General features: G+C 39.3%; 1 protein-coding gene across 3 annotated transcripts; it reads right to left on the bottom strand.

The window, feature by feature from the left end:
- Positions 1-3,473: 3,473 nt before the first annotated feature.
- ldlrap1a (low density lipoprotein receptor adaptor protein 1a) lies at positions 3,474-21,876 on the bottom strand. 3 transcript variants are annotated; one of them, XM_035955411.2, is made up of 10 exons: positions 21,684-21,876; positions 14,703-14,845; positions 13,406-13,518; positions 11,863-11,977; positions 10,229-10,301; positions 9,870-9,965; positions 9,108-9,235; positions 8,775-8,809; positions 8,433-8,464; positions 3,474-6,881 (listed from the first exon to the last, which is right to left on the bottom strand). In XM_035955411.2, the coding sequence occupies exons 1-10, from the start codon at positions 21,766-21,768 to the stop codon at positions 6,835-6,837; spliced, it is 867 nt and encodes a 288-aa protein (XP_035811304.1). In that variant the 5' UTR covers positions 21,769-21,876; the 3' UTR covers positions 3,474-6,834. The 3 variants fall into 3 exon arrangements, with proteins under 3 accessions (XP_035811304.1, XP_054873826.1, XP_023141945.1); XM_055017851.1 differs by lacking the exon at positions 8,433-8,464 and having other exon boundaries at positions 9,108-9,223; positions 21,684-21,875; XM_023286177.3 differs by lacking the exon at positions 8,433-8,464 and having other exon boundaries at positions 21,684-21,874.
- Positions 21,877-22,106: the final 230 nt, after the last annotated feature.

Genomic DNA, 22,106 nt, shown 5'->3' with positions numbered 1-22,106 from the left:
CGAGTTAATTCCCATAGACTTCCACGTTAAAATGCACAACTTTACAACAGAAATAAGCATGTCTACAGCTTGATGCAAAAATGGTTCTGGCCCCTATAGCTAATTTCCTCATTCATTATAACTGTCAAGGGCATTCATTTTTATATACTTCTGTTCAAAAGTTTGGGGTCATCCAGACAATTTCATGTTTTCCATGAAAACTCACACTTTTATTCATGTGCTAACATAACTACACAGGGGCTTTCTAATCATCACTTAGCCTTTCAACACCATTAGTTAACACTATATACCATTAGAACACAGGAATGATGGTTGCTGGAAATGTTCCTCTGTACCCCTATGTAGATATTCCATTAAAAAATGGTCATATCCAGCTAGAATAGTCATTTACCACATTAATAATGTCTAGACTGGATTTCTGATTAATTTAGTGTTATCTTCACTGAAAAAAATGCTTTTCTTTCAAAAATAATGATATTTCAAAGTGACCCCAAACTTTTAAACGTCAGAACACCTCCAAAACAGGAGGTTCTGATAGGCCATTTTTCTAGATACTTGATGTACTGTAGATTACCTGTAGTACCTGCGTAGGTAAAGCCTCTCGTGTTTGATACTGCAAGAGACGAGCAGCTCTGCTTTGGCAAGCACAGTGAATTGTGGGGGATTTGCTAGTAAAGCGGTACCATGACAAATACTTTTGTGATGCTTAATGACATACATCCAGTGCACTTGTGTTAAATCAAAGTGGGATCAGCTAAGAAAGCATACCTATATATCAGTGGTGTATATATAAGGCTGAGCTTCCAATTCTGTAATTTAGCACAGGATGAATGTCTTGTTTGCTTAGTTTGGATTACAAAGTAATCAATTATGGATTCCAAACACTGCATTTATGAAGAAACGTATTAAAATTTATAGCACCTGTATGACATCTGACTTAAACAAAGGATAGCACTAGATATGTGCTGATATGGATCAGGTCAAAATTGTCTTGAGTGGCTCGATTGAGACATCTATAATTAATGTGATAATTATCAAACTGCATCATGTCCATCAAACAGGAAGCAAGTGAAACTTCAGGCTGGACTAGATCTGATCTTAATGAATGACCAGTAGTTGCCTAATAGATGAGATCACTTCAGAGTTCGGTAAGAGCAGATGTTATCTCTCTGAATACTAATGAAGGGTGTGGGTGGCCAAATTTGGCTGCCAGCATATGGGCTGTGACAAGGTTAGATTGCAATGGATGTGGCCCGGGCCTTCAAACTCAAGGCTGGTTTATGAGGCCGGATCTGCAGTCGCCGTGCATCAATATAACAACCCCTAACACACCCACCTACACACACACACACACACACACACACACACACACACACACACACACTCAGTTACTCACTCCCACCCATCCTGGGCATCCTGTGGAACCGAGAACATAAATTAGACTGGGGCTCCAGAGAGCATACAACCGCAGGTGTTCGCACACTTTTGCCGACATACACACACGAGCTAATGGTGCTGTGTCAAATAAAATGGTGATATTTACTTTATAATGAATGGGGTAAACAGTAGCAGCAGATGAAGACTGCATAGATTGTCAGAGGAGGCTGATAGAGCCTAATGATGCAAATACACTTTTGTTGGTTCTTGCTTTGGATGGCAGGTAGCTTGGATTGTGTCTGTCTAATGTGATGTGATTCTCAAGACAAGGACACGAATACACACAATGCACAGAGACACACAATCATTCCTCAGCATCAGTAGCACTTTAAACTTAGCTCTCTTCCCTTTGCAAGTTTTTACAGCCCCCTTGAATGCAGCTTGTCTTTGTGCTCGCTGATTTTATCTGAATGACCAGATGGAGGAACAATGCGATATTCATGTCTCCGTCCAAGCGCTCCATTACATTACAGCCTGCAGGTCACTCCATGCACCAAATTCATTAGATATGTGAATCAAGAATGGCATCGATTGCAGCCACTGTAGATTAATTTTCTTTGAAGCTGAGGCTATGGATTAGTTTGCTTAAATGTTTATTCGATGCTGAGCCACTTTCACTGCAGTGTTTGACTCAGCTATACAATAACCCTGAGCACACACCAGTGTGTAAGTTATTTGTATATATGACATAACCACCGTATACCCTCTTTGACCGCTGCAAAGTCAGTTTACTCATGAGATTTTGCTGTTGAGTGACAGCCAGAAACGAATGCTTGATGCTTGTGGTTAATGAGGTTTTCTGCGTACAATATCTATTTTGCAACCTCTTGTAGTATGTTCGGCTTTTGTACTGCATGTTTTCCCTAATGTATGTAAGCTAATACAAAGGTTTGACCGTTATACAAGTAACTGTCATTTAGGTATGCACTTAATTGCTTTCTTTCTGAGAGTTCCTTCAGAAAATCAATACTGCTCTCATGTCTGTATGCTAAATATGAATCTGAGGCCAGAGCATAGTTAGCCTTGCACAAACAGAGCACTGCTGCCACCTCTAAAGCTGCAGACCCACATGTTGTACCTCATACTATACGTCAAAATAAGGTTTAGAAAGCAGTACTGGTTGGATGTTTCCTTGTTTGGTGGTTGCCAAGCAGACAATTGGCTTTTTTAGGGAATGGCGGGACATGTACCACCATCTTTAACGTTATTAAATTCTCCCATAGATTTTTATTCTGGTTTCTTTAGGTTGTGAGTCTTTACATCATAGCATTTCTGGTTACACCTCTTTATAACTTCATACACAGAAAATGTTAACATTGTAAAAACAATTTGCAGTTATCCTGTTTCACCAAAATCCTCAGCAATAAGGTTGAAGTTGCTGCTCCTACCAGAAAAAATAGTTTCATAAAAACATAATTTGTTGTTTTTACAGTTTGTTTTTATAATAATAATAATAATAATAATAATAATAATAAATTTTATTTATAAAGCGCTTTTCCAAAAACTCAAAGACGCTGTACATAAAATACAATAAGATAAAACAAAACTGTTAATTAAAATCAATAGATAGTAAAACAAGTTCAAGATAAAATACAGAATCACTTAAGGAAAGCAGATCTAAAAAGGTGAGTCTTTAAAAGGGATTTAATTTTTGGTACATATTAAACAAACAACATATATTGTGTTACTTTGTTAGCATTAGAGATGCTATTAGGTGGATTTTTTTTTTAAAATCTTTGCCAAGTGACTTCTCATCTGTTACTTGGCAAAAAAAAATCCAAAACAAAAAAAACAACATATTTCCCAAAATGCCAAACTATTCCTTTAAGCTCACACAAATTTCCCTCAGTTTTGCTTCTTCTTTATCAGACATGAGAATTAATATTCTTTTGGAGATTATTTGTTCTCTGTATATTGAATAGGAAATGTACAGAGGTTTATAGCAAAGACCTTAAAAAGAAGCCAAAGGAAAAAAAACATACAGGAGGTGCCTGAATTTTAGATAAGTCCTTCCTTTTCACAAGTGTTCACTGGTGTGGTGTTGCCAGAAATTTAATATTCACTTTAATGCATCAATAAAAATACACAAACACAAAAAGCCAGATCAGCTAATTTAAAATCAGCCTGCAGTTTTCTGTAAATATATTTCATATTCGGCTGCTTTTATCCATCTGCCATCACTTGACCTTGATGCCCAAACACTCACTGAGTCTTTAGCCCTTATTGCCTTTTAAGTGTGTCTACGCCTACAGTATCGGTCCCTTTTCTGACAGAGAAGAGACTTTTGCCTGGCTCTCTTCCCTCTGCATGCTTTCATCAAACTTACAGAGAGTGGAGACAGAGACTTGGTGCTCCCTTTGAGGAAAGACTGTTAAATAATGCAGGTGGTTAAGTAAGCTTGTCGGGACGAATTGTAAAAAAGCCCCTGCTTCACTGAGCCACAGCCCGTTAGAGAATGAGGCGAGACCGCGTGACTTTCAGCCCTCCAGAGTCCTGTTCACACACATGGGTCGAATACAGAACGTGGCAGGGAACGTGTGTGTGTCCATGTGTGTGTTTGTGTGTGTGTGTGATGAGGAAGCCAGACAGGCTGAGGCCCAGTGTCCTCCTCCCCTGCCATCATGTCCTCTTGCTGGTGGTTTATAGATCAGTCTGACACAAAGCATCCTCTCCTCCTTATGACGACCTCTCTCAGAGCTAATAAAGTTGCATTTATTGACCTACACTGTCACTTTGAATTTGGGACAACAGAGGACACTTATTAGAAAGAATTAGACAAGTTATAACATCATTGTGCAGCAGTGGAGACTACAAATGACTGTCTTGGTCCAGAGCTGAAGATGTGACCAGCATTACATACAGCTTAAGCCTCAAATAGCAGTCATCTGTGTGGGCTTCACTTCACTGGCTAGGACAGCGCTGCCCCCTGCTGCTGGGACAAACAAGCCGCACCCTCTTTTTATCCAAGAACAGCACACTGTCTGTACAAATATGGGGACAAGCAAAAGTGAGGACTCATTCAGAAACGAGCAAATAAATATAATCATGAACTTTAAGAAGTTGATCTAAGCCCATTCAGACACTAGAAAGTCATAATAAGTTTAAAACAAGTGCAACCCGTGAGCATAGGCAGTAACATTAAAGTCTGAGATTCTAATCCAATACAGTTTACGTCAACTTCAGGGAATATCTTCTTTATAGTCCACTAGCTGTTATTGTTTGCTGTTCGTACGCAGCCTTAGTTCTATAAATATGAAACAAAGCAGCTCATATAACACTCTTCCAGTGAGTTCTGTGCACAGAGGACAGAAAGAGAGAGTTCAACTGTAACACCTAAGACCTCCTTCATCTACTGGTTCAAAGATGTATACTGTAATACACCGGTCAGCCACGACATTAAGACCGCTGACAGGTGAAGTGAATAACATCGATCACCTTGTCATAATGTAATGTTCTGCTGGGAAACCTTGAGTCCTGACATTAATGTGGATGTTTGACATGTGCCACCCACTTAAACATTGCAGGTCAAACAACAATTCCAACCTGTGGGATGTCCCAGGATAAGCCTGATCTAGGTAGTTCCCACCCTGCAACCCACAGGACATCCCCTGAGGTCCTGGGTCAGAGGAGTTTTAGCAGCACAAAGGGGACCAACACAATATTAGGTAGGTGGTCATAATGTTATGCCTGATCAGTGTGTATATTACCAATAGGGTTGTCCTGAGCCTATAGTTGAGATCATGTCTGTACAAACCTAAACCTGGGGGCTGTACCACAGCCTATCTATAACACTTGAAGAGTATTAGCCAGAAAAATGGGGCTGGGAATTGGCAGATATTAAACATCAGATTGCTCAGACTGTATCAAGAGTAAAACCCTTGATCAGGACATCCCTAATTGCAAATGTCAAAGACCCTCTCCACTGACAAAACCCTGAAAAATGTTTCCCTTTGTATCAAAGTTGCATGTTTAGAGGTTCTTTTTGTATGAAAATTATCCAATGCTTTCTTAAAATGACTTAGCTGTAACTCTACACTGTTGCTTTCATCAAACATATTTGTTAAGTCCCAGCAATTATACAGAAACTTCCACCCTGTAAGCTAACAGGATTGGTTCTTAAGGTTTGTTTTATATGAAACCCTGGTTTTCGGAATCTGTATTTTTGTCATTGGTACACTGCCATTTTCAAGATCATTTTTAACAGTAATGACAGCCTTAAATTATTTGTACAAACATTGAAGTTCTATGTAATGTGTATATTTTCCAAACTGTCAAACAATTCTGCAAAGTCAAGTTAATTCTGGACCTTGGAAATGATAAGAGAATCCAGAACAACTACTAAATGGAATATCAAGGCCGAATTAAGTTCCCACAAAATGTTTGCTCTTTTTATTCTACATAATCATTGTGTGATACCATCCATTGTAATCTAAGTGAAGTACATAAATATACCAAGACTACTTTGTATCCATGAATATATTTTAATTCTTTACAATGCTGGTAGATTATAGTGTACAGTGAAAGGGCCGCAGTGGGATGTGAACACATCTGGGATTCATGTCAAGAGAACGTTACACTGCTGCAGTGAAAAAGTAATGCCTGTAACATTAATTCTTGAAGGAGCCACTGGAAGATTTCATATAAATAGAGCAAGTATGCTGATTTTCAGATTATAGACAGAAAACAATCTTCAGTTTGCATCCAAGACAGATAAAGGCCAAATCCTCACTAGACTAAATGCACTCGTGTTGTACTTAAGGATTTTATTTTGTAATTTGACGGTATAGCATAGCTGATTGTCCTGCTGTTATTAAGGCCTGTTGATACAGTCTGTACAATTATGTCCTACCTAATCCATAAAAAAAAAATTATAAAACTATAAATTACAACTAAACATATACAAAGCACTGATTATAATGCCCAAACTACAGAAACAGAAGAATTTAAGTAAACAAAAGAAAAACACATGCTGACAGAAGATGACTTGGTGAACATAAGTTAGCACTAATATTGGCAGCGTAATAACAGAAGAGATGTAGTAACATTAAAGGATGTTATTATTGCTTTGGTGCGCAGGAGCAGCAGCCTGTGCTGGTTCCACAGAGAAGGGAAGAACGGTTCATGTGAAGAGTGCAACAACAAGGTGAAGAGGCCACACTTCACCTCACAGTTCTACACTTGTTCCCTTGTGGACTTACTGTAGCCTCATTTGAAATATACACGGATATCATGTTAAATCGTAGGAAGACGGCTCTTCCTCCTTCTAGTTGTTGTCTCTCTCCCCTCTGTGCAGTGGTGGTCAGAAGCCAAAGATATCGTCCCCAAACGGACTCAGACCGTTAGGAGTGTTTCCATTGGCGCTGTCGCAGTCGGGTTCGGTGAGCCAGTCTTGGGGCGTCACCCCAATGTCCAGGACCTGGGGGTTAGTACGCGACACTGCCAGTCTGAGAAGACAGAGGGGAAGGAAAATGAACAGACTGAAACTCAGCAGCTCCTTTTTAAAAACTCTGAAAGACACAGCTGAAGTTCTTCTACTTTCTGCCTACTTATCCGATTAAAAGACCAAAACCAGTTAATCTGTCTCTCAATACTTTCTTCTTCAATTCACAAATATAGAGTTTAGTTACTCTAAACAATGTTTGTTTCTTTTAGCGTTTTTAGCAAAGGTTGCAAATTTTCACGTTAATGATAAAACAAAGTGCAATAGTGTAGGTTGGGTGTTTTTGAATCATTTTTCGTTAAAAATGGAGCTCTGAGGCACAGAGGAATCACACAAGTCAGGCTTTGGATACACAAGTAGAACTTAGAAGGATAAATTCATTGTTGGTTTTGGTCTTTTAACAGGAGTTTTCCCAGGAAATATGAAATATCAGCAGTCATGGTTAGACTGAACATGCGCTACATTGAGTAACAGCAATTTTCTAATCAAAAACACAACCTTTCCAAGGAAGGCAGGATCAAAATGTTCTACATGGGAACCAAAGAGTGAGACTTACAATCGCAAAGTGCCATTTTCGTCACACACACACTCATGATGATGAGCAGGCCTGGGAATTGGTTCATAATTTTTATTTCTGCAAACATTTGCAGATTTAGAGCTGTAAGGAAGGAGAAATGATCTTGCCAGCTCAGTCATCATAGATACAAATTAAAAATGTAATAAAAAAGAAAGAAGGCCTGTTAGCTTTTGTAAATAGAGCTGCGCACTATGGTGAGAGCTTGGTCTTGTTCATTTCTCCATTTATTTTAGTCTGAGCATCAACAAGCCAGAAAACTGTTTTTATTTAACTTCTACCCTTTAGTTTTAAGTGACCTGCTGATTTTAATGCAGCCTTCACTGCGCTTCAGCCTGCCAGACCAGTTTATATAACTAAAACCTCAGGCTGCTCTAATTTGTATCCCTCCATTTGGCAGCAAACATCCCTTTCTCTCTGGGAAAATAAATATATACAAAGTCCAGGTGAAGGTCAGCTGGATTACTTCAAGACATTCAGTTCATTTGAACCATGGGATAAATGGTGTTGATCCGTCACCGAGTTCGAGTGACCCACTGCTCCACTTTTCCAGCAGCGACACAAACACAGGAATGGCTCAACAAAGCCTGCTGTGTGAAGTGGATTCACATAATTCTCACTGCTTCAGTCCAGTCAGACTATATATCATAGCAGGGGGTTATCAGAGAAAAAAAAAAAAGATTAAAGCAATTTTTGGTGATGATGAGATGGGCAAAGACAAGGACATTTTTCATTCTGACTGAAATTCAATACTTTAATTCAGCTTTCTTTTCTGGACTCGGTCGACAATGAATCCATCTGAGAAGCAATAAAACATAGAGGAAGCTACTGTATTTCACACTACTGACTAATATCACCAAACTGTAAGCCGTGTAATTGGGTTTAGCAGTGGTGTAATGGAATGGATTGATGTTTGGTTAGTAATTAGGACTATCATACTAAGTAAGGCTTGTAAAGGTTGACAGTCGTGCTTAACTTTACCTGGAAATGAACCATAGCTATCCAGAGCACAGCTGGAGACACAAACACAGCAGATTGAGGACAGTTTAAAATGATTTCTCACTGATTGTGTAGTGTCTCTTGAGATTATCCCCACATTTCACAGGTTTGTATTTTATCAGAACAAAGGTTTTGCATATTGCAATACACAGAAATCATCAGTAAGTGGCACTGTGAAGCAGTGTGAGAATGAACTACAGAACAGTACAGTGACGGATTCGACAGGCAGATTTTGGCAATGGGGCATTTTTTTATCTAACAAGCAGCATAACGAATCAACCAGGACTAACTTCACTATTTAAATATTTAGCACAAATATCTCACCTTGAGAAGGCTTCATCCAAACCATCTTCTATTTCCTGAAAGAAAAAGACTTTGCCTGAATATACACCCAGATAATATTTTTGGGTTTTTGCAAACAAAACACATATGACAAGATTTCACATAGCTACACATAAGAAGTCTTTTTCACTCATTTTCAACAATACATGAAGCATTTTTCAGCAATATGCCGAGGCGTACTTTAAATATTTTAAATTTTTTCCATGAAAATGGAAACTGAAAGTGCTCATGACCTTCGTGAAAGTAAGGAGCAACTGCTTTCCTCCTAAATATGTTCAACACAGCCAAAGCCAGAGAAGAAGGAGAAGATCATACCCAGGCAGCATTGTTATTGGTCTCAGAGGGCCTGTGGTTATCCAGCTGATCCTCTTCTACATTTCCGTTGGTCTCCACCACCACATTCACACCGTCCTCAAAATCCAAAAGGTTGTCTGTGGCAACATCTAATTGAGAGGTGAGGGAAAGATAACCATCCCTACTGGATACTTACTAAGTATTTGGGGATATTTGCAACTGCTTAAAGATCCTCTCCGGTAAAATGATTCTTCTTCAGAAATGGTTTCTGTGCCAAACATGTATGAATCAGTTACTCCAATAATACAATTTACCAGTTTTATAGAGTTGAGTCGGGAGGAGTGAGTAGAGACAGAGGCAAAGCCAGACTACATGAATAGCATAATTCATACCCTAATGGAGGCGACAGTGTAGAGCTACATCTAAGGCATTTTAAGGCAGAAATTGACTACATTCATGGAAAAAGAATCTTAATACTGAAGGTTGATACATAGAGATACATTTTTGGGATTTTATTCAATGACTGGAGAGGGACATTGCCCTTATTTATTAAACTCTAACAATGTTTTTTTCAGATGAAACAAATTGCAAAATTAACCATATTTACGTTAAGGTGTTACTGTTCAGAACATAAGCATACACCCAAGTTATTTATACAAATACAACACTTTGTGACAGACTTGTAAATATACCTATAAATGTGGAATATATCTGCTATGTTATCAACAAAAATGACAAAACAAACATTTCAGCGATGTGCCTACAAATAGTGATATTTTTTACCTGTTCCTTTCAGACTCCCAATGCTGTTCGATCTCTCTGAGTGGGAACTGCTGCTGGCCTCTCCAGCGGAGCCAGACTTCACTCTCTTCCCTTTCTCTAAAAAAGAAAGGAAAAAAAATGAGAGGAGTTGTAAAGAGACACAACAAAAGCGGGTCAAGCCCTATTTACTGCAAAGATGCACCAGATATGAGCACCCCTGGTGAATCAAGGCTGATTTAGTACAAACACAAGCAGGCTCAGACACTGATAAAACAACTTCTCTAAAGACAAGTGCTTGTATGAGCATTGTGTTTGAGATAGTGTGTGTGTGTGTGTGCACATCATTTGAAGGAGAAAAGGGAGAAGAGTGTGGTTCCTACCTTCTTTGGCTACTTGCCAGAGCTCAAATGCTACTGTGAAGGCCTGGGCTACTGTCAAGGCTACTGCCTGAGCCTGGAGTAAAGGAGAAAACACAATTTGTAACAGAATGTAGCGGCAAAAAAAACAGAATGCATTACATTTTCCAACCTAAGTGACACCCGGTTACAGCAAGTACTTACTTGTGTTGTTCTCATAAGTTATGCAAAACAAGATTTTAACAAAGGACAATTGCATAGTTGGTAAAATACATTCCACCTCAACAGTGATGTTTTCTATTTACAGACATCATCAAAGAAAAGGTATGTAAGCTCCTGACACCTGGTCCATAGTAATTATCACATAGAAATGTATGATCGCCTCAGTGCTTGATGTTCCTTGCTGTGTCATTACTGGAACATTGAGTGAAGATGATTAACCTTAAAAACAGATTAACTGAGATAATGCTGTTCGTTCTTTAAGACTAAACCTGGGGCAACTTCTCTCCTGCCCTACAAAAGCACAGAGCAGTAAGTACAGAAGCAGTGAAGCTGGAGAAAAAGAGGTTTTTGGACTGGCTGGCAAAAATGAAGCATAATGTCTTAAGGCTGATTGTTTGACACACAAAAAAATCATTGCTGCACTCTAGCTCTGGATAATCCTGACAAAATGCAACAGGAGAAAACAATGTCAGCAAACAAATGTGCTCTTTTTGCTCCGTAGTCTATTTTAAGCTAGTTTGAGAAAACAGACCCCATTCTCAGGATTACAATCACTAGATCAAACGAACTAAGTACGTGACATAAAAGTAGCTTAACTGCATCAAATTACATGATTTCCACCAGAAATATAAGGATGTTACCGGGTCAAATTTACTGTTTGTCTGTTACACATAACACCTAGAGAAAATCAGGAAGTGAACTGAGCTGTTTTTCTGCAAATATAAAACATTGTTTTCTAGAAATTACACATTTCAGTGGCATAATAACTTTCCATTTAGAAAACACAACTGAAAATCAGATTCAGGTCTTAACTCACCCAAATATGTAATTACTACTTTTTGTCTTTGTAGGGCAGAGACGGAGTGTATTTTAGTCAGAGTGTAGGTGTATTTACCAGACATCACAATGAAAGTCAATTCTTTTCGTAAGTCAAATCTGTTTCTGCTGGGACTGAAGAGCAGCTACAGTAAAGGACAGAAAGAGGTCACCACAACTATCTGCATAACCACAGTCAGAGAGAGGTAAGTATTAATTAAGTGGAGTATTATCATGTTATCCTAGGAGAAAAGGGGATGAGTGTGGAGGCAGGTAAGATGAGAGCAAAAGTGCCCTTCTGTTTTTCAACACATGGGAGGACACAGGAAGATGACAGGAGCTCGACTTCTTGGGTTTCCTCTTAAGGATGGGAGGCGAGGTGAAGGCAGAGCTACAGTGTCGGCAAGGCACTTATGAGAACCACAGTTACAGGATAAATGATAGCTGTTCCAGAAAGGTAGGTAGGGAAAAGCAGAGCTAAAATAAACCATTCGCCCCAACCACAGAAGCAGGCTTCAACCCCACCCCCCAAACCACAGAGAAAGGCAGACTTAATCTTTGAGCTGTTGAGAAGTGCTCGCTTCAAGTTAAACATAAAAACATGGATGTTCTAAACTCACCACTTTCCTCTTGGAGCAGAGGTAGGCATGGCACTCCAGGGTCCCATTGAGGGTATTTTGAGCGATATAAGCAAACACTTTATCATGCAGTTTGTCCACAGTGCAGTAGGATATTCTGCAGGTCAGGGGTGACAGGTTAGACAAACAGCACACAAAGAGGTCAAAGCAGAGTTCACACGGTACTTAACCCCATGAGACCTAGGCTATTTTCAGGATAATTTCACTAGTTTTAGAGTCTCATCTTGGTCACTGTTGAATCTAGCCATACTTGCAGCATTTTTTAAGTTTAGATTGTCTAGATCTTCCATCCTTTGATATGATGTATGTGCAGAGTTTTCGCTATTAGACTTTATATCAGTGGGGAAATAGTCATGTTATAAAGTTACTGTGTTTTTACATGTATTTCATCATAAAATGCTGGCAGCAGAGATATCTGTTCATACTTGTGTAGGACAGATTGTCTGGAATCTGACAATATCAAAACAATGATGGCAGGATACTGTATGACTTCGAAAGCAGGACAAGTATGTAATTAGCACCTAATGGAAATAAATGCCATTATTTGATTTGTTATTAGCATCAACCCAGCTAGATGTTTGCCCCCCTCCCACTCCCCACCGCTACAAAGAGGCTCCCAACAGACACTTCACCTTGCAAGTCAAGGATCACCAGTCACTTGTGCACATGTGAACTGCACTCATCTTTTAATCATTATTGTTGAAACAAATTCATAATTTTGTGTATATATTTTCATACAAAGTAGGATGTAATGACAGCTGGACATAATACAGAAATTTAATCTTATTAAAAAAACAGATTACTGCAATCCTTTAGCACACAGAGGCACACAGCTATCAATGAAAATGGTAAGCTCTGCAGTTTACTTCAATATGCAGTAGGGTTTGAAGCCATACGGACTTTGTGACTCATTCAACCAAGGGGCAAGGGTCATATTATTTTGCAAAGGTCTAATCTATCCTCCTAACATGATTACTTCAGTGTGGCAAGCATCATTACAAAGCTTTAGTTCTGCTCTTTCATGTAATATGGGTTCCATAAGGCATGAGCAATATCGGCAACAGTGGGAGGCTCTCACTGACTTGCAGTTAGCAGCTTTTGTATGCTACCGTTAAAAAGTTTGGTGTCACCCATACAATTTCATGTTTTCCATGAAAACTCACACTTTTATTCATGTGCTAACATAATTGCACAAGGGTTTCTAATCATCAGTTAGCCTTTCAACACCATTAGCTAACACAAAGTAGCATTAGAACACAGGAGTGATGGTTGCTGGAAATGTTCCTCTGTCCCCCTATGCAGATATTCCATTAAAAATCAGCTGTTTCCAGCTAGAACATTCATTTACCACATTAACAATGTCTATACTGCCTTTCTGATTAATTTATTATTATCTTCATTGAAAAAACTGCTGCTTTTCTTTCAAAAAGAAGGACATTTTGACCCCAAATTTTTGAATGGTAGTGTAAGCATAACACAGTTACAATGCTGCTCATGTGCAAACCCTGTGCTGCTCTACACATACCTGTATATGGAGACATTTTCCAGGAGTTTATTGGTCGAGCTGTCACACAGAATGATTCCCTGAGGAGAAACCTTGAGAGCAACTTTCTGAGGCTTCTTGCCACTGGCTTTAGCCTGTCAAAGAGACAGTGGTGAAGCAGAGTTTGTTTAGTAGCATGTAAGGTTTGATGTATAGTTTTGCATCAAGACAGTACGGCATATCTACAAAACCTTCACACATAGCTGCCATAAGCGAACGTACAACTGACTTGTACCTACTAAAACTACTAACTACATGTTAGAGATGTCAAACAGAGACCACAAGTGACTGCTTAATCAGGGCTGATCATGCTTTCTTAAAAATGTCTACTTCTAATGGCAGAAAACAGCAGTTTTCTCAGTAACAAATATCTAATAAAGTCCTATCTCCTCCACTCTGTGTTAATGACTAAGCGCGGATTATTCCATATACTTGGTTTTTATTAATGGGTCAATGCAATGCCAAGGAAACCCCTTGCGTTGACTACAAATCCAAGTATAGTATGTTGGATCATGTGACTTTCTTTAGGGGTAGTATCACGAACCACTATCTGAATCAGAAGTCAGACAGATAGATTTAGTAGAACTTAAGTCATCACATCATTAGTTGTACAAATGGTTGCCTGGATACAACGCCTGTCACATAAACTCAAGTCTAGCTTTAACTATAATATGTGCCACTGCTGCTTCTTTCAAGATGTTGGCTTATACGCTGCCAGCTAAGCTACATTGCATCCAATGAGCATCATCCTAATCCCATCACAATCAATCATGTTTGCTTAGATCACGTGCAGCAGGAATGTTCGGAGAGAGTCATTAATAAATTATTTTATGACACTATCTTTACAATTCCTGATAAGCAGATCATACGCCGAACTGAGACTGTCCACCCTTATGTGGCATAAAATCCCAAAAGTTGGAGTAACTATCACACTGATAAAGACCTACCACATCTTAGCAGTATGAGATGCTTTTACCAGCTGAACACTATCAGTGAAAATCCCTCCAATCCTGATTTAGGTGTATTACTTTAACTGAAAGAAAACATGGTCATCCATTAGTCGGGACGTCCTCAAGCTTAATGAGTTGCTTCATAAGCATCAAGCTTATTAGCCATTTTAAAAACCAATGGAGCATTTTTTGGAACATGACTGTTTATGATTCTGGAAACATATTTTGTGGAAGTGATCAAAGAATATAGTACTTGTACTTTTTTATGTAAACATTAAAAGGCATCAAAAACAAATGTTTGCGACACTCATTGTTACTTGAGCCCTGACCGTGGCAACAATCCTCTTTACAGCAGCTGCTGACAGCTCCTCTCCTTTGGGCTGGTCCACTAGTGTCATGCCGAGGTGACGAAGGTTAAAGGTCATACCCTCCAAGATTGTCTCCCGTGTGTCAGTCCAGTTCTCTGGAAGCTCTACAGAGGAAAAATAGATTTTTATGGACAAGTGGGTCAATAGATTGATCAACAGTCATCAAGTTCTTGTCAAGTTAAAAACATCACACATTTATATACTTATTGCCCCATTTCATGTTCCAAAGTAAATACCATCAGTCGTGAGAACATTCAAAGAGTCTGAGAAAAACACAAATCAGAGGAAATGTAAACAGCCTATGTTGAACTTAAGTTGAGCCATTTCATCTACTCTCTCCCCGAAGAGGAAAAGCAAAACAGGGTATCTAGGTCAGAGGTTCTGTGGATGTAAAGTAAATATTTCATCTCCAAAGCAACTTATAGGACCCGACAACAAAAAGGCAAAGAGTTAGAAGCAAGTATACACGGACTCTGACATACTGTGATAAGAGGAAAGTATGGTTTCCTTTGCTCAAAGTAGCATAACTGATCTCACCAAAACTAGGCCACGTATGCCTTTGTAAAAGTGCATTACAGTCACAATTTTTGTAGAATTAAAAAAAAAAAACAACTACAATAAAAACAGCATACTGACATGTTCACTGCAAAAGAACAGAGAAGGCTAAAACTGTAAGTGCTAAAGGAGCAGCTGCTGCCTCCATGTGGTTTCTTATCAGGTTCTGCGTGGTGCCGGCTGGCCGTGACCCTGCAGCACTGTTTACATAGATTTCCTCAGAGAAAGAAAGGAGGGGTAGGCAAAGGCAAGAGCAAAAAAACATCATCATTACCTAGAAATTCATCCTCCTAGTATTTGTCTCCTCTGGGACGTAGAACATACCACATACTCATGCAGGCACATGTTCACAAACCCACTATACATGAAGGGAAGGCTGCATGCTGTTAAGTCAGACCAGCAAGAAGGTTTTTAAGGACTGACAGAGTCAGTGATGCATTGAAGCTGATGAAAAAGCATTCTTTTCAGAGCTGAGATTCATTGTACTGAAATATGGCATTCCAAAAATGTACACTATTTACAAAAGGCAAATAGTTCGCTGTGTGATAATCTGTGTTCAAAAAAGGTTTGACATGACCCATCAAACTGGGTAGTGAAGAATGTTAGGATGCTAATGATTCATATTCTTCTTGAAAAACAAATTCAAGTTAACACATACAAGATGTCCTTCTGCACACTATTGTGGGTGTGCACTGTAACAAGTCTACAGGAATGCAAGTGGATTTGTCAGACTGTACTTTGGCAAACTGGTGTTTTTAACTAATTGCTAGCATGCAAACATAGCCACGGTGACATGTAGCAGGTGTTATCTTTGCCATATTCCATATCTTAGATCAATGTGATAGCACACTAATGTTTGCTAACCAGCACTAAATAAACATACAGCTGAAGGTGATGGGAATGCCATTAATTTTGCTGATATTTGGACATATTAGATTGGTGATGGTGCTACAAGAAAAGCAACAGGACTATCATAAGTGTTTATAAATGTAGCTGAAAGGAGCATGAGCATCTGAACCAAAGTTCACGGCAATTATCAAAACAGTTGTATAGATATTTCACTTAAAACAATATATATGAGCATCACAGTGGTCTTATATTCTGCATTTCGCAATTTTCAGTATCATTTTTTAATTGGTTTGCAATAAAATGAACTCATAAATGCACTACTTTCAAATACTGTTTTCTCTAACTGTTGCTATTATGTGGTTTCAAGTTAAGTCCCCCCCCCACATCACGATCTGATTGGTTCTTCATCACAAATAATAGCCTGTCAATGGAAGTGTAAAAATGTAGAAAATCACATGTAACACATGAATAAACAAAGTCATTCTAGTCAAGTTTTCCCTTTTACTGCCAATGTGCAGTTCAAAATAATCACCATTGGTCTCCTCAGTTACAATAATAGTTGGTATCCGGTAGCAAAAACAACAGTCAACTCTTATTAAAAATGATTATAAAGGAACAATAATATCTGAACAAAATTTTATGGCAACCCAACAGCTATTTCAATATTTCATCCTGAATCAAAGTGGATACTTGATTGACCAGCACTGCTGGTCATAGAGCCAAAGATTTAAATACAATATGAATGTATGAACAATCTCAACTGATATACATTTATAGTTTTCAGGATAAATACATTCTAACTTTTACTTCTGTCATTTTTTGTGTAAGTTTGGATGGATACAGTAAAGTAGAAGGAGAAGTGATTAAAAAAAGACTCCAGCAATTGCTGCACAAAGTTATAAAATGAGAGGGGAGGAATCAGGTATTGTTTGAAACAATCTGCTGTAAAGTTACTGGCTCAAATTAATTTGTGCAAACTGGCTTTCATTAGGGCTGTAAGTGGCGATTTGTCATTGCACTTCTTAATGTGAAAAATCAGTTTGTGTATCATCACCTTCTCTTGCCAGCACTTAACACCACATAAATACAAAAAAACTTTTAATAAAATAATAAGACAGCAGCATGAAAAAGGAACTACTATTTTGTGACCCTACTTGATAATTGCAGATGTTTAGTGTTTATAGCTTGCGCCACTTCAAAAGTCTTAAAAAAATTACAAGTTTCTAGTGTTAATGCCTGTAAAAAAGCCTTTAAAACACAAAACTTTTCATTTAAACCCCAAAAGACGTCAGCCTTTTAAAGAACTCCTTAAGACTGACTGAAAGAAGTTTCATTGCAAGCTTTATAAGCTGCTCTCACACTGTGGTTGGTACAACACCATTGAATGGATAATATCAAATCCTTAATAAAGTACCAGCATCAGCTTTCAATTCTGTCTATCCTGAGAAAACAGCAACAGTGCAGGTACCAGGCACAGCTCAGCCTGAGAATGTGGAGGGTTTGGGATCAAGGGTCAGCAGCAACAACTACACGTGAAAGGAAACAGCTGTCTGCATGTGTGAACTGAGACCAAGTAAAACCAGGTGATCCCTACTTAACATACAAAGCAAACTCACCATCTGTTAGTGTTAAGAGATTAATTACTGGTTGTAAAACAATCATGAGTTGTCTGATGTTAGCATACGTGGAAATGTCTTAAAAGACAGGGAGAAGATAAAGACAGAGAAAAGAGGAATTTTACAAGGAGATAAAGACACAGCTTCAGTCTTCTGCTCAGTAGTCATCCATTACATCCAACACTGATGAATGAGTATCCATTTAATGTAGCTCAGTGCAAAGAAAGTTCTTCGTTAACACTGTGACAACAAACACGGTGATCCAAAAAGGTCCAGCTGTCAGGCAGTTCACGTCCTGGTTGATTTGTGTGTCTACACCAAACACTGGATCACTGGGGAAACCACCAACTGTGGTACTACAACTTAGAACCACTCCAGCACTCTGCGCCAAATCTTTTTCTTTTACAACCAAACCTCTGCTGCCTTTTCACTATTCTCTCTACTCCCCTGATTTACAGCTACACAGAAATTCATCTGAGTTGATGTGAGGGATTCTGCTGATGCAGAGAAATATAAACAAATTTGTGATAACAAGCTAATCTGAAAGTCTATTTGCAGAAGCAAAGTTAAACAATAATTTCAGAGGCCTTTCACCCCAACTTCACTTATCAGCCTGTAGACTGATAAACCTAAAAGAAGAGCAACAGGTTTTTTTATGGTTCAACTGCATTCTTACTGTAATTAGAGAAATGAATCCTTTGTGTTTGTATGTTTTTAAACTTTGAGAGCAAATTATGCCAGACTTGAGAACTTACTCCTCCTCTCATTAGCAGAGTTATTTCAGCTCTCTGCCTGTCACCTATGACAACCAGTCAAACCACAAAACCCCAAACCACACTCTAAAAACTTACCCACTTTACTCATCTAAACTACAGTTTCTTTCATAATGTAGCAACTGCAAAGCCTGTATGCTTGTATAGTTAGCATGGAGATGGACCTGTAGTGTAGGAAAATCTAGAAATAGTGCTGTAACTGACAATTATTTTCATTCTTGATTAGTCTGTAGATTATTTTCTTGATTGGCTGATTAGTTAATTGCTCTATTAAACATCAGAAAATGGTGAAAAATGTCAAACAGTGTTTTCAAAAGCCCAATATGGCATCCTCAAATGTTTTCTTTTGTCAACCACCCAAAAAGATATTCAGCTTACCGTAACAAAAGAGGAAGGAAACCAGGAAGTGTTCAAATTTGAGAATCTTAAACTCTTTTTTCTTTTCTTAAAAGAGCATTTAAAGTAAATCATGGTTTATCAAATTAGCTACTGATTAAATGAACTCATGACAACTAATCAATTAATAAATGAATCATCCCAGCTCTATCTAAAGCCAATCTTTCTGTCTCTGAATCTCACTGTTGGGCTACAGTCATGTCATCAAACATAGGTACCATCATTTGAACCGCTCAGTTTAGACACCGCCTGCTACATCTGTGACAGGAGAAAAGCACATAAATCTGTTCTGGATAGAAGTGACTCTGGTAAAGCCACATTTAACTGTTTCTCATAGTTATCCAAAGTTCCACTGTAGCCTGTGGGGTAACTAACTGTTTGAAATGTCAGTGGAATACAGTGAGGAGGGCGGAACATGATTGGCAGAGAATAACAGTGGAAACAGAAGAAGAAAAAACCCTGTTCCTAAGAACAGTCCGAGTTAGAAAAGAGCCAACTCAAAAGCACATCCCATGCTTTCGTAACTACTTCATTTTGAGGTGGAATTATTTCCACCCTGGCAGTGATTTGCCATACTAAGCATCACTGTGTATTGGTGTACGGTCATGTGCTTCGATTTGAGGAGGCCCCGAGAAAAAGGCTCTTTGCCACAGACAAGCACCCTCAGGCTGGTCCTTGACACTGGCAGCGTGCCGCCGTAGGTCGTTTAGGGCAACCAAGCCAGGGCATTAAGAGCAGGAAAGTGGATGAGGCCTTTGCCATTTAAAAACAGGGCAGAACCCATGGCGGCTGAATAGGTGCCTCCTCAATGCAAAGTCGCTCACAGTGTGCAGATATGTAAAGATGAGTGGCTAAGCCCAAAAAGCCTCATTCATGGCATTCTGCGAAATGGTACAAGGCTCGAGTGGTCCTCAGATGCCCCAGGCCCGCTGGTGTTCTGTCTAGCCAGTTAGCCAAATTCACCTGATGAAAACAGTGCCCAAGTCCATAGAAATATAGGCCGATCCCGACTTGGTCCCATCGGGCCAGAGCCAGACCTGGAAGTCTGGCATGAATGATATGGGTCAGTGCTGGTGAGGAATGTGAACCCTGCAGCCAGGAGAAGACCTGGTAATCTATACTACAATACACTACTTCTGTAACAAGTGGGTCAGTAGCTGCATTTACAGGAAGCTGCTAATTCCACTAATAATTAGAGTAGGAACCCATTTACAGTCAAAAAGCCTGATGCAATTACCTCAGGTAGAACAAAATAACTCAGTCTAAAACAGACAGTGGAAATGCAATAAAATTCTGTTAAGTGTTGCTTTGCACATGAGCATCATGCATGTTGGAACTGTACTTTCCAATCATTTACTGTGGAGCAGTTACCCAGCTACACATCATAAAACTAATACACTTTGGGTGAATATTTTTTAAGGGGAACTGTCTGTCGGACCGTTTACAATCTGAAGTAACTGCAGTCACTGACAGCTGTGCAGAAGTAACTACATTAACATCGGAACCCCTTCCATTAACGCACTAATGTGCTGCAAAGATATAAGAGTGTATCTCAGATTCCTGAGGCATTGCCATTTTTTCCAGGTGAGCCACTAAGGTTACAATAATGGAGTGTATCAGTGTGATCCACCCTGCATTTTCTAATCCCCCTATAGATTTGACAATGGCCTTTCTGGAATTTAAAATAGACCGGCCTGAATTAGTGCCAACGGGGGCCGTGCACTGACTGACCCGCAGCATTCCTGGCTTGTCCTCTTGGCTACAGGCAGGGGAGCTTTCAGGCTTTCTAAGCCACCCGGTCATTCCCCCCACAACTCTACAGCCAGGATCAAGTGAGATTTAGCTTACAAAGTGGCCCTTGAGTCCCACAGAAGGCACCAGAGCGATCTTAAAAGAGTTTCATGTTAATGTTGCTATGTGGGCAAGCTCCTGCCCTGGTAAAGTGCCCTTGAGCAAGACACAAAGAAAAAATATTCACAGTAAGTTCTGACCCTGACCTCTGCACTTCCTCTGGTAGTGTGAGTGGAAGGAGGGGGGTGTTCTGGGGACTGGGATTATCCACAAATCCAAAATACTGCAGCAGTGAGTAAAATAACAAGGCAATAAAGAACGTTATTGTACTGACCACAGCAGTAAAACCCTGTGAAAATACTATTATTCTAATCTTACAGTCATCATCAGGAAACACGTGAAGCGAGTGGAGCATCGGAGTAAAAACGTGTCGAATATTTCCAATTTCAACTCATGATTTTCAGAGATTTCACTAATTAACTGCTATTTTTGTTGCCGGTTGTTTTCAGAAATTCCAAAAACTGGATAAACCGCACTGCGAACGGTTACTCCTCCTCCAAAGACAGAAGTAGCAACATTTCCCCTCAAAAAACCTGAAGAAACAAGCACTAATGTTGCATTTTCATGGTGCACTTTAGAAACCTTTGAGAAACCAAACAAGACGTACCGCTCCTTACGAAAGTTAAAAAAAGATGTCAAACTCCATTTTTGTCACTTTGTTATGACAGTCGACCGAATGGCAACATTTTGGACAGTTTTGCTTTTGAAACCAAAAAACAAACTTTAGTAAAGTTAGCTTAAAATGTCATAATTAGCCCACTGACCGTCCGTAGTTGTGGTAAAACGGACGCAACGGTTAGCTCAAGTCAACTTCGCCACGGTGAAATTAGCAGCTAATGGTGACAGAAAAGCATTTAATTACACCTCTACGTTTTTCTCTTCAGTTAACTTCTGTTTCTTACTTCTGTGTCTGCCGGCAGTCCACGACTGTTTCGCCATACTTGGGCTCCGGATAATTGCTCTCCCAGCCGACTTGAGGGCATCCATGTCGGTGTTTTGAAGAGCGGGAGTCGGTGAAGTTTGCGGTGGTTCCTCCTGGAGAATGTTGTTGACCGGACTGCTGATGGGAAGATGGACTGGTGCTGCCTTCCAGTGCAGTCAGACATCCCGCTATTTACGTGCCGGGCGGGGAAGTAATGCTGCATTTGGGTCACATGGGACAAAAAAAAACATCAATACAAATTCATCTTCAGCGGTTACTGGGTGTTTTTTTTTTTGTTTGGTTTGTTTCTTGTTCTTGCCACATTTTTGCTCACATTTTTTAGAGCTCATCTCTATGGAAACTACACAATAGCTAGAATTAGAGAGAACTCAAAAATGTCTTC

This window comes from Amphiprion ocellaris, chromosome 15 (assembly GCF_022539595.1).
Source record: "Amphiprion ocellaris isolate individual 3 ecotype Okinawa chromosome 15, ASM2253959v1, whole genome shotgun sequence".
Taxonomy (NCBI): Eukaryota; Metazoa; Chordata; class Actinopteri; family Pomacentridae; genus Amphiprion; species Amphiprion ocellaris.
This window is presented reverse-complemented; position numbering and strand designations above follow the sequence as displayed.

Bases quoted from the DNA above. Each gene is read 5' to 3' on its own strand.
- ldlrap1a (XM_023286177.3), bottom strand. From the start codon at position 21,768: ATGGATGCCCTCAAGTCGGCTGGGAGAGCAATTATCCGGAGCCCAAGT. The intron at 13,519-14,702 runs GTCAGGGCTCAA...TCTCTTTGACAG, and splicing joins TAAAGAGGATTGTTGCCACG to GCTAAAGCCAGTGGCAAGAA. The intron at 9,966-10,228 runs GTAGGAACCACA...TTTCTTTTTTAG, and splicing joins CTGGCAAGTAGCCAAAGAAG to AGAAAGGGAAGAGAGTGAAG.